We start from the raw sequence: 13755 nt of genomic DNA on the forward strand, positions 1-13755 counted from the left end.
ATATATTAAAGTTCCTGTACTCTGGAAGCTGTGTCCAAACAAAGGCAAGCAAATACAAATCATCAGTACTGAATGTAGGTTTCCTGTAGCTGTTCTTTCCTCATTACTGAGATTGAGATAGTTTGTCTCTGTGTGGAGTTGGCCCTTTTAGTATAGGAACAGAGCTTTGCTAAGTCTTGGCAAAGCTGCTCCTCTGACTCGTGATCTGATAACTGGTGGGGCAATAGTGAGCAAGAGGTGGGAGAGGTGAAGAAATCACAGTTCTACATAATAAACTAAGCAGAAGCAGGGAGATGCTTGTGCTGCAAGTTGTTAGGTAAAGCTCCACCTCTAGAAAGTAGAACAATAAGCAGCACAGTAATGACATTACCAGAAGTACAGTAGTACCAAATCTCACTCCAAATCTCATGAGACTACCAGTCAGGGAAAGCAGTGCCTTAGATGGTCTCACACTGCAGATATACAGCTTTGAGGGTACAAAACAGGATTGCTTAACTACTTCCTAAAACACTAGCGCTCCACACCCCATGCACGCACGCACTGTTTGCATTTTTAACAGCCGACGATGACTATTTACATACAAGCGTTCAGGCAGCTATAAAGCTGCCCAAACCCTTGTATGTTGTGATAGATGTTGTGCTACTGTATGCAGTCCCCCCCCCTGTTAATGCAGATTGGAGCGAGATCAGCTTCTTAGCCCCTTATGTGATAACAATAAAGTTAAGTGCGAACATGGCAAATGTGCCCATTGAGCTGTACATGTTACATATCACCAGTAACGTCGGCGTGCGAGCAATAATTCTAGGGAGCCCAATCACTGATAACACTAAACTGATGAGTGGGAAAAGCTGCTAAAGCATCGCCTATAGGCAATTTTGGGTATGGTAGTTTTTTTGTGATTTCGTGGGCACACGCAATTTTAATCCTTGACATGTTTGGTGTCTATTTACCCACTGTCACCCCATTTTTTATATTATACAAAAACATCGGGTGATAATAAATGTTTCATAACATAGCAGAGAGAAAACTATTTTTTTCCCAAAATTTTCCCTACCTTTTTCTTTATAGTAAAAAATAAAACCCCCAGTGTTGATTAAATACCACTAAAAGAAAGCTCTATCTGTCCCCAAAAGTGGTATAAAATTAATTTCAGTACGGCATTCCATAAATGCCAGAGAAATTACCACAGCGCTGAATACTGAAAAATGGCATGAACAGGAAGGGGGTTCAACACCCTGGTCTTCACTTGGTTAAAAACTGTCACATGTCAGGAAGTGCAGTGCTCCCTTCCAGGAGGAAGTGATACAGCAATAATACAGCAAATAATACAGCAAAAATACAGGTACGAAAACTTTTGTAGACGATTCCAATGAGATAGCAAATCTCTTTGAGTTCAGGTCAACTTTAATAATGTATCTTTCTTTTAAAGTGATTGAATCTAGGTAGAAGAAAATATTACTTGTGAATGGATTACCCTTTAACTTACTGCCAATTAATTTTACTATAATTGTTATTATTATTATTATTATACAGGATTTATATAGCACCAACAGTTGTAATTAGATGGCTTTACATTAATATATATGCACTTACACATAATTGCATTTTTGTTTTCAAAAAGACACCATGCTTGGGTATCCTTTGTGAGTCTGTGTCTTGTGAGAAGAGGGGTGCGGATCCAATGGTGGTTGAACCTTCCTCTGCTACTCGCTGCTGTCCCGTTATTGAGTGCAGTAAGTTGAATCATATTATGTTATGTGTTGTATAATATAACATATTATATTATGTTATGTATAGTAGGTTAACAACTTATAGAAGTTCAGAAAGTATCATTTGTTTAAAAACTGCCAAGTTTATTAATGCTTTTAATTTTACTGCAAACTATAGTAGGGCTGTCTGAAAACAGAGAATATTTAATTTCATCACAAATCCAAAAAAAGAAAAGGGGGTTTATTCCCAATTTAATGATAGTGGGCAGAGACATGCAAATAATTCTTTATGCAGCTGGGCCAACTGTGCTTGCAGATATGGCATAATGTAAATCCAATCTAGCTACATCCATTTTAGGCTAGTTAGTCATCATCAGTGCAGTATATGAAAGGCATAGCTTCTTTGGAGTAGCACTTTGGGAGCAATACAATGTTTAACCAAAGAGGTCACGGTGAGATGGACTGAAAAAAACAAACAGAAGTCTATTCACTTCATTATATGGACTAATTTTGGGTTCCTTAAAGTCTCCTCACCATGACTTGTCTGATTATACTTTACCTTTGATTTTAGAAAAAACATTTTCTGGTTCATTAAACACAGAATTACTGTTTAAAGCAGAACTACATCCTTCTATCCTTTACAGCCAAGGAAGGTGCCATCTTAGCCTCTATTTGGATTGCAATTGCCATGTGATCAGCTATGACACCAGCCATTTGAAGGTTCGGTTGACAGCTGAAAAAAGCACACTGACCACCCTAACATTTGGCATGCCTTAAACGTAACTGTTTTGGAAGACAGTTACATTGGGGAATTGGTCAAATTCAACATTAAGGTATTGTCGAGACTATTACCTTCTGTATGCAATTGACTGTTTCTTCTCTTTACATGCAGAATGCCAACAAGAATGCTATATTCCCACATGTGACGAAGACAGACCACCACTGCTGCTTGGAAACCCTGAAACAGAGTGCTGCCCAGAATATGAATGTCGTAAGTTGCCTCATAGCAGCAGAGTAATTATGAGAAACAATCAGAAGGAACTTTGCAGCAGACCTTGTCTGGATGATAAAGTGTTTTTGCTACCCTTAGAAACCAGAATTCATCTTCAATGGCTAAGTTCACCTTTTGCCAAAATCAAAGAAATGCAAATCATATAAAAAATATGCATTTATTTCATTTTTGCATTCAACCCTGGAAAGCATTGCAACAATGATCACTCAATCACAGATGCAGAGCTCAGGCTTCTGTACATTCTCATACTGGCAGAGCTACGTACTGATGTACGGAGTATCAGTTAGGAGAGATAGGGAAGGATGGCTGGACGGGAATAAGGACAGCTCTACCACATCTAACCAGAGGGAGGACGGCTAGTTGCTGTATGAGGTGATTTAATGCAGTTTGAAGTCTAGCCGTCTTTCCCCATCTCCTAACTGAAACTCCATATCACAGTATGGAGCTCTGCCTGGGAGAGAATGTGCAGAAGCCTGAGCTTTGCAGCCCTGATCGAGTAATCACAGTTGCAATGCTTTCCAGGCTTGAATGCAAACATTTAAGAAATTAATATTTTTTTTATATTATTAAATATGTATTTCTTTACATATTTTTAAATATGTAAAGAAGAATGAAAATATCAGGTTCTGTAAGTAGCCAATAAACCATATTTATGCCTGCACTGGTGCAGTGAAGAATGAAAATATCAGGTTCTCAGCTGCTCCTTAAAGTGACATTAAACCCTCAGATTTTTTAACATAAACCAATACTGTAATGTGTGCCTTACTGTAATCCATGGTTGTTTCACTTCTCTTTGCTCTTCCTTTTAAATCCTCATGTCTTCTCATGCTGGGGGAGAACTTCCTTTTGGAGCTGAGTGCCTCTTCCTGTAGTGCTGGCTCAGGTTGCAAACCTACACACAGACACCATGTATCCATTCCAGAGACAAGGCAGTCTGCTGCAAAACAGAAGTTCTGCCCAGCATGAGAACAGATACAGATTTAAAAGGAAGAGCAAAGAGAAGGGAAACAACCATGGATTACAGTAAGGCACACATTACAGTATTGTTTTATGTTAAAAAATCTGAGGGTTTAATGTCACTTTAAGGCCATTTCATGTAGCATTTCTTCTTCTGCTACCTCTGTTGGTACACCATTGCCACTGCTATTAAAAAAAGATCGTTATGGCATCAAGTGCAGTGAGAAAGAATGAAAATATTAGGTTCTCAGCTGCAGTGAACTGGATTATTAATATACTTTGCAAACCATAGCATTTTAGATCGTGTATTACTTAATAAATTATAAATTGTGCATTGCAGAAAACATTTTTTTCCGAGGTGGAGGGGGTGAAATCACTTTTTGGCATTTTTGCCTTGGGTGCTATTGGATTTTGTATTTAGAACACTGGCATATTAAATTATACACTTTCTGCATTACCAATTGCACCCACATGCTCAAGCTATAATTTTAAATGATGAAAAAGGGAGCAAATGGAGCAGCACTCTGTGGCAGGGGCATAACCAAGAGGTCCAAAGTGGTTGCCTTGATTGCCATAGGTCTAAATATGTACTTTTATGAGTGTGCAAGTGCAAATGAAGATTGTCAGAAACCTTACACCTCCCCATCTGACCTCTGTCTGAAAGCTGTTGGGAAATTATTTCAGTAAAGAGAGCGCAAAGCAGAGTAACACACAACATCAAAGAGACATTAATTTACCAAAATCATATCACTGAAAAATAATTGAATTTGGCTATTGTTGAGTCTTATTTTTTGCTTTTTTCAGTAAGCCTGTGTTTTGCTTTGGTAACATTTTCTGATGCCGATTCAAGTACTGACACTTTTTTTTTCTTTTTTTTCAGCACCTCCTATAACTCCAACTCTTGTAAGTTTTCACCATACTTTACTTTTTGATGGTCACTGGCACTTTTTTTCAGGGGTTCCTCCAATGGCAAGATATCCCCAACATAATTTCTAGCAACACCTCTCCAAATGGCCAATATAAAGCTGAAAATGGATGTTATGCTAACTTTGGTAGATATTCCCTTATATGGATAATTAGCACATGACAATGTGAGCATGATACTCTAGTAATTGGCAAAAGTAGTGAGCTGGGTTCAGGAACTAGGGAGAGAATACCTGGCCACTAAGTCCGCAAGAAAATTAAGAAACCAACCCAATGTTGTTCGTCCAGTACTAGAATATCATTTTAGGGTTTCCTTCCTTTTTTCAAGTGGGGGAAGATACCAGAAATTAGCCCTATTTCCTGGAAAATAGCATATTGTAATTATTTCATTTGTACAAAATTAAGTGGAATATTTACATTCATAAAATTGTGAACACACATGTGCCAGCAAAGAACATGCTCAGTATGTCTCCAAACTCTTTGTCATTATGATTTGATAATGACATAGGTTGTCATTCCTTATAAGTTGATTAGCACAGGGCTGGCAATAATTGTATGGCTCTCTCCAGTGTTTATTAGGTAGAACAGGAGATGGAGCTGTCTGAAATAAATAACAGTTCAACATAAAATACTCAGAAACAAAGGATTTATTTAATTAAACATCAATTAATGTGATATTTATTATTGGAAATTGGGTATTTTTTGAGGTGAAGTTTTTTGCAGTCAAAATACCTCATGCATCATATTGGATTAGCTCTAGTCGTATAGCTCCTCTTTCATAAACAGGTCTGGTGAATAATCTACTCTACAACATATCACTGGGACCACTCTAATTGTTCACTTCTCTCTATATTGTAGCATTATTGCAGCCGTGTAACCTGCGCTCCTGAACCTGTATGTGGAGAAAGTGAAAATAAGATTGAAGTACCAACAAATGACCTGTGCTGCAAGACATTCCACTGCAGTAAGTGCTGAACTTGAACTTTTTGTCTTGTTACATTTTTTTATTTTCAATGAAAAGCTTTATATTAAAAAACATGTTACAGGGTAAAATAAAAACTACAAAATTAAATATTAAACAACTAATCGTGACAGATAACACAGAAGGAAAAAATACAGGATTGGATAGTGGGCTCACTCCAGTCAACATAGTCAAAGTAGTTAATCAAGCCAACATAGAGATCATACTAAATGTAGTCAATAAAGTAAATCTAATGACCCTAGGTGATCCGATTAGGAATAGACCAACCGTAACAGGTACAATTAAAAATAGTAGTGGGGAGCAAGGGGGGAGCAAACGTTTAACCAATAAAAGTACAAAAATTAAATGTATGTTCACCAATGCTAGAAGTCTAGCAAATAAAATAGAAGACCTTGAAGTTATATTACTCGAGGAGGACTACAATATAGTGGGAATAGCAGAAACGTGGTTAGATAGCACACACGATTGGGCTACTAACATAGAAGGGTACAACCTGTTCAGGAGGGACAGGCTGGCAAGAAGGGGGGGTATGTGTATATGTTAAAAATAACCACCTTATGCACATACGTGACGATATCACATCAGATGGTGGAGATGATGTGGAATCTTTATGGCTAGAACTAGATAGAACGGACCTTAGCCGTAAATTTATTGTGGGTGTCAGGCTGGCAAGAAGGGGGGGGGGTATGTATATATGCTAAAAATAACCCCATTATGCACATCCGTGACGATATCACGTCAGATGGTGGAGATGATGTGGAATCTTTATGGCTAGAACTAGATTGTACGGACCTTAGCCCACCTACAATCCCAAATAGAAACAGCAGGGAAACAGGGAAATGTTGTGGTAATGGGCGACTTCAATTACCCAAGTATCAACTGGGCTAATTGAACTTCCCAATCAGCAAAGGCTGCCCGTTTTCTTAATATGTTGCGAGACAACTTCATGGATCAGATGGTTGAGGTCCCGACTAGAAAAAATGCAATCCTAGATCTGATCAACAGCAATAATACGGAGTTAATTGAGGATATTGTAATCCTGGAGACACTGGGTAATAGTGATCACAAGGTGATTACTTTTAATATTAGGTGGAGGAGAGGGGAGTGGGCTGGTCGAACAAGAAGCCTAAACTTCAGGAAGGCCAACTTTGACAAACTACGAAATATAGTGGGTGAAATCGAATGGGAAAACCTATTTCATAAACTAAACTTTGACCAAAAGTGGGACTGTTTCAAGAACAAATTAAAAAATGCCATTACCAGGTGTATACCATTGGGTAACAAAAGTAAAACATCAAAAACGAAGCCAATATGGCTAAACAAAACGGTAAAACTACACATTAAGGAAAAGAAAGTGGCATTTACTAAGTATAAAATGGAGGGGACAGTATTGGCATTCCAAAACTACAAAGAATGTAATAAAAGATGTAAACTGGTAGTCCGGGCAGCTAAAATTGAATGTGAGAAGTATATCGCCACAGTCAGTAAAACGAACCCCAACATTTTTTATCAATACATAAACAGTAAAAAGGGGAGAAAGGAACAGATAGGCCCAATAAAGGACAAAAATGGGAGGTTAGTCACAAATGACAGGGAGAGGGCCGAGGCGCTAAATACTTTTTTCTCATAGGTATTCACCGAGGAAAAATACGGGTTTAATGTACATGGTAAAACACAAAAATTTATAAGAAATACACCTGAGTGGTTGACTGAAACTGGGATACAACATAGGTTTAAACTACTAAATGCAAATAAAGCATTAGGGCCTGATAATCTACATCCCAAGGTACTCAAGGAACTCAACAAGGAGATAACGAGACCATTGTTCCTCATTTTTAAGGAATCCATAATGGCTGGTAGAGTGCCAAGCGACTGGCGAAGGGCTAATGTGGCACCTATATTCAAAAAAGGGTCAAAATGCCAACCAGGGAACTATAGACCAGTTAGTCTAACATGCATAGTATGTAAACTGTTAGAGGGAATTATTAAGGACTACTTAGTGGAATTTGTTCGGGATAACGGCATAATAACTGATAACCAGCATGGATTTATGAAGGATCGTTCTTGCCAGACCAACCTGCTAACCTATTACGAAGAGGTGAGTAGAGATCTACATGGAGGGAGGACGGTGGACATAGTATATCTGGACTTTTCCAAAGCATTTGATATGGTGCCACATAAACGCTTGTTATACAAGCTAAGGGATATGGGCATAGATGAATAAGTGTGCACGTGGATAGAAAACTGGCTAATGGAACGTGTACAAAGAGTATCGATAAACGGCACCTTTTCAGACTGTGCTGAGGTCATGAGTGGCGTGCCCCAGGGTTCTGTGCTGGGCCCCATGCTTTTTAACCTGTTTATTAATGATATCGGATGGGGTGAGTAGTCATGTCTCAGTGTTTGCTAATGATATGAAAATTGGGAGGGTAATAGACACGGATTTAGACATTGTAACATTACAGGAGGGCCTGGATAAACTCTGGGAATGGGCAACTATATGGCAGATGAAGTTCAATGTAGATAAATGCAAGGTAATGCACTTTGGAGTTAAAAATAGGCAAATGGACAATGCACTTATGGGTGTGCCACTAGGGAAGTCGGAAAACGGAGAAGGATTTGGGGGTCATTATAGACCGCAGATTGAAGAATAGCTCGCAGTGCCAGGCTGCTGTAAACATGCAAGCAGAGTCCTGTCTTGCATTAAGAAGGGAATGTATTGCAAGGACAAGTCTATAATTTTGCCACTTTACAGATCGCTGGTTCGGCCACATCTGGAGTATGCAGTCCAGTTTTGGTCACTGATACTCAGAAAAGATGTCCTTGAGCTGGAAAAAGTCCAGCGGAGGGCAACCAAACTCATTACGGGGTTCGAAGACCTGAACTATGAAACAAGGTTGTTAAAATTAAATATTTTTAAGTGAAATCTATGGAATGATGGTTTATTATGAGCTAGAGACACCAAACATTTTGCAACAACTGCATCCAGTGACTGTGTGTTTATTATAAGCAGTACCGTCAGAGGTGAGTGATAGTCCTTGTTATAAAATGAACACTGTCTCGGGTGGTTACTAGCCAGCCATCCTCTGGACGAGGGATTAAAGAAGTGTAGTTCATGTGCATACGCCATCAGGCTTATAGTACTGCAACCAATCATCTGCCTCTATCAATCATCTGGTTTGGAAAATGTTCAAATCTGATTGGTTGTTATTGGTTGTTGTACATTGCACTTCTGCAGGGTCATATTGAATAAACCTGTTGTGTTATTTGGTTGTTAATCATTTTGTTTCTTTGTATATATGCTATACAGAGTTGTGAGTTTCTTGCTGTATTTATGCTAGCTGCTAATACCACATTTTTTGTTTTATTTTTCAGTTCCTCCCCTAGAAGTTTCTGTAAGTAAAAAGAGGTTAAAAAGTACCAAATCTGATTGTAATTGAATTACATTGGACTGTCAGGCTGCTTTAGTAAGCTTGGTTGCAATGTGCACAATGCAGGTAGAGTTTTGAATGGCAAATATATTTTATGTGTAATCAGGCCCCACTGTGTAATCACTGCAGAGTTCCCGATTGCCTAGTTTCTTTCCTTTAAAGTGTAACTCCAGTTTTGTTGGAAAAAATAAATCTCCTGTGGGTGGTTAATGTACATTGCAAGGATTTTACCAAACTTTGTTGTACATTCCTGCCTGTCTCTGTTGTGAAGAAATAGCTGTTTGTCTCACCATGTCCTTTCCAGATTGATTCCTGAATGGGAGGGTTGGGTTCATTATAACAACCTAGTGCACTCTCAGTGTTTGTCAGGGTACCGTGCGCAGGTGTCCCCACACCGCATGCAGGTACCCATGCAGGAAGACCAAATTAATATGACCATACTGGATAGGGTTATAGGCACACAGTTTATTTGTACGCAGCAAACAAACACCACAACCCCACCAACATCCACAAGCTAACACAAGCAAGAGAAACAATAAACTAAGTAGAACCAAATGCACACCCAGGGAATATGAGCCAGGTGGACCCTGGGAGCCGGGCAAGGCCAGGGGAGCTAAGGGACAAGGGGGTCAGTGTACAGGCAACAGGATACAGCAAGCGGGAACAGGGCTCAGAACTGCAACCAGGTATCAGGGCTCAGGGAAGGGCAACAGGATTCAGCAAATGGAAACAAGGAAGGGCGACAGGATTCAGGAACTGGCAACGATACTGAGCCCTGATACCTGGTTGCAGTTCTGAGCCTTGTTACCGCTTGCTGTATCCTGTTGCCTGTACCCTGACCCCCTTATCCCTTAGCTCCCCTGGTCCTGCCTGGCTCCCCGGGGGCTTGTGGGTGTTGGTGGGGTTGTCGTGTTTGTTTGCTGTGTACAAATAAACTGTGTGCCTATAACCCTATCCAGTGTGGTCATATTAATTTGGTCTTTCTGCGTGGGTACCTGCATGAGGTGTGGGGACACCTGCGCACGGTACCCTGACAGTGTTCTAATGAGGAAAGTTGCAGTGTCTGCATCCCTTTAGAGGTAGTTAACCCTTAGGGGGGCATCTCAACAAAAATTAAATTTCTATTGCAGGTGATGCCTACAATTTTATTTGTATCTTACTGCAGACTTCTAGGAAAATATGTAGGCCAATCACACAAGCAGAAAAGGAAATTTGTGGGGTTGCCTTCGGGTTGCCATATTGCATTGAATTTCTCAAATTTAGAACATTACAGCAGCTTCAAAGTGAAGTGAAAAGGCAATTTTAATAACAATACATTAGAAAATGGCTTAAGCAACCAATTATTATGCTGTTGTTTTTAATGAAAGTGGAGTTTTAATTTAAGTCAAAATCTGGTTTGAGGCCTCTCTAAAAACAATAGAACTGCATGTTCATCCAACCATATATTCCAAATGCTGTATTTTCCAGTATAAAGCATTAAGTCATACTGCCCAGGTCCTTCTCTAATGCAGGACCCCAAAGCAGCTGCTAGGTCTGTTAAAGCTAAAAGATGATTGGCTGCAAATGATGACTGTACATTGCACATTATAGTTGCTCTTCTTAAAGCTGAATTCAAGGCAAACAGCTAAATAAACAGATTAATTTCATACATGGTAGCTGCTTTACCTGCCAATTTGTTTTCTGTCCATCCAGTCCTCAGATTTACACAGCTCTGCCACATAGCAAAGCCCTGTCTAGCGTGACAGTAGGTCTGAATTTTGTCTGCTGCATATTAATAACACTTTTGTCTAACCCCCAACCTGTGACTGAACAGGAAAAGTAGAAGCTGCAGGCTGATAAGCTAATTTCTCTGTCACTCTGCTCTCTTATTAGCATGTTACTTACCCCTTGATTGGCTCCTTGTGCTGTTTCTCCCTCTCTCAGTCTGAGCTCTATTGTTCAGTGACTGCAAAAAGCTGTTACCAGGTCAAAGTCAATATTATAATAAATATTATTATTATTTAATCATATTTTATTGTATTTTGTGCATATATTTGTACTTTTTCTTAAATACAAACATGTTTATTCAAAATTGAATATATCAAAAAAGGTTTTAAAAACTGTCAGAGCATACCAAAAGCTCTCCCAGACTTAAAGAGTCAACATGATATGCAAAAACCAATATGGTGGTCTCAGGGGCGTAACTAGAAATCACATGGCCCCATAGCAAAATTTTGTATGGGGCCCCGTGATTGCTAGTTATGCCACTTGCAGAGCCCACCATAGACTCTCTATGGTGGGCTCTGCAAGGTCTCAGATGCGCTGTACGCCTCTTACCTGTCACCTCCGTGGTCGCCGCCGCCGGGCCCCTGCCTCCTCTTCCGTTCCTGGGCTCCGCCTCCTTCTATCGACGAGCCCCGCCTCCTTTTACATCAATGGCCCCACCTGCTCTTAGATCGCTGGCCAGTGATGTGAGAGGAGGCGCGGTTGCGACCCAGGCGGCCCACACGGCATAGCGACCCAGGCGGCCCACACGGCATCAGAGGGATGCCGGGCCCCCCTGTGCACGGGCCCCATAGCGGCCGCCTGGGTCGCTATGGTGATTGTTACGCCACTCTGTGGTCTAGACCATAGGCATTCCTCAACCTCCTGACAGTGTAATCCTGTGTGTCTCATCCTCGTCCATCTAGACAGAGTCTAGAGCATTGGGAAGCACTGGCATCTATTTGTGCCAGGCATCATACAGTGTACTGGCATCATATGGTGCCCATGTCTATACAATAGCTTTTGCATAAATTTTTTTTTACAGCTTTTTTTTACCCTATAATTATTATCATTAATTATATTCTATATAAGTATTTATTTACGCATCTGTTTGTTTTACAGACGCCCATTCCTTCTTTACCAGTAAGTTTCTTTTCTTATTTTCTGATCAGCAAGCAGATAGAATAGAGTGAGCATCATAAGGGTATATGTGGGTCTTCAGGGGATGATGCAATTCTGGGGATTAGGTTAAGAATTAGTCTCTGAAGTTTGGAAGGTTTATGCACAGACGTACCTTATATAAAAGGAACAACTAGCCTGCCCCTCATAGCCTTTCTGAACCAATCTACACTTAAACCACAAGGCAATGTAATAAAGCATTTGCAACACTTCTCTTGTGTATGTATGGATGCACTAAAAAGTCCTGTGCCACATTCATGGAAGCCGTGCAACAGTTATTTTGCTATTTCTCACACATGCAAGAAATTCAGGTAGTTGTTATGTGCAACACGTTTACATTCTCCAGCTATGGCTGCAACATAATTATTAAGAACTATCAGTGATAGAAAAAGGGGGGCAAATAAGACCTCTTCCATGCTGGCATAAATGTAAGCATTGTGTCACAGACAAAATTCTGTCTGAGGCAATTCACCAATAGATTCATATGCACCTAATGCCTGGTTCACACCTGGGCGTTTTACAGCGCGTTCCTACACGCTGTAAAACGCTCAACATGTGAAAACCAATGATTGCCTATGGGCATGGTTCCCACCTGGGCGTTTTGCAGTGCGTATGAACACGCTGCAAAATGCCCTATGCCCAAAGAAGTACAGGAGCTTCTTTGGGGCGTTTTGCCGTGCGTTTCCATTGGTATCCCCGAGTGTGGATCGGGGTTAACAAAGTGGTAACCCCGAGCCACACTCGGGAATACAGCGTACAGGTCTTACCTTGTCCGCTATCCCCGCTGTGTCTTCGGCGGCTGCCGACTTCCGGGTTCCGTCCCTTGCGAGCGGCCACGTCGCAGGGGGGCGGAGCCGGCGGGAAGTTTAAAAGTGAAACTAAAAAAAAAAAAAATGTTTTTCTTAAAAATTGAGAAAATAAAGGAAAAAAAATTATAAATCATACCGCCAGTGAAACGCGCGTTTCACTGAACGAAAAAAGGCAAAAAAAATTAGCTGAAAAACGAGCATAAAAAAATGCTCAGATGTGAACCCAGCCTTAAAGTGAAACTAAAAAAAAAAAAAAATTAAAGAAAAATAGTGAAAATAAAGGAAAAAAAAAATCATACCGCCAGTGAAACGCGCATTTCAGTGAATGAGAAAATGCGAAAAAAACAAGCTGAAAAACGAGCATAAAAAAAACGCTCAGGTGTGAACCCAGCATTACTGACAGTTACATGAATCTATAAAGGAATCCATCCAGGAGCTGAACCTAAACGCCACTGATAGGGAGTTCATGGCTTCCTGTGTTATCTGTTTAGAGTCCTTAGAATAAAAATGTCAGCACCCCGTAATAAGCTTAAGTTCTTCATTGAGGGATTAACAAGACGTGACAAACACCACCATGGAGGAACATATTCTTTGTCACTTTTTCTTTGTCAGTTGGCTTGTTGAGGCCTCAATAAATAACTGAACTCATCATGCGTTCCTGGCTTTTTCTATTTTATGAGTTACATGAATCTGACGCCATTGCGCCATTTGTTGCACAGACAAGATTTCTAATGAATGTCTATGACTGGGGTCTGTTCTATTGTTTGCAGCCTCTCCAGCAGTAATCCTCTTTTAGTGATGGTGGTGCCTTTGCTACGAAACCTTCATAGATTTGTTCATAGTCTAGGAAAAGGAATCACCAGCACTCAGTAGAATAATCCAACATGTCCATGTATTACGTACTTTTAATATTTAAATAAGTCTTTACATTGAGAATTATACATCCAGTACAGGATACACCTATGGCACCAGTGCCACAGACCACTATGGGTTGCTTAAAGAGAATCTG

General features: G+C 40.1%; 1 protein-coding gene across 1 annotated transcript in view; it reads left to right on the forward strand.

Moving 5' to 3' along the window:
- The window catches only part of LOC108800150 (otogelin-like protein), a 139486-nt gene that overhangs the window by 110863 nt on the left and 14868 nt on the right, over positions 1–13755 (forward strand). The window contains exon 49 of the mRNA XM_018572103.1: positions 2602–2700. Within this exon, the coding sequence (XP_018427605.1) occupies positions 2602–2700 (99 nt within the window). The remainder of the gene's footprint in view (positions 1–2601; positions 2701–13755) is intronic.

The sequence above is a fragment of the Nanorana parkeri genome, unplaced genomic scaffold, assembly GCF_000935625.1.
Source record: "Nanorana parkeri isolate BGI_ZX_2015 unplaced genomic scaffold, ASM93562v1 scaffold1938, whole genome shotgun sequence".
NCBI lineage: Eukaryota > Metazoa > Chordata > Amphibia > Anura > Dicroglossidae > Nanorana > Nanorana parkeri.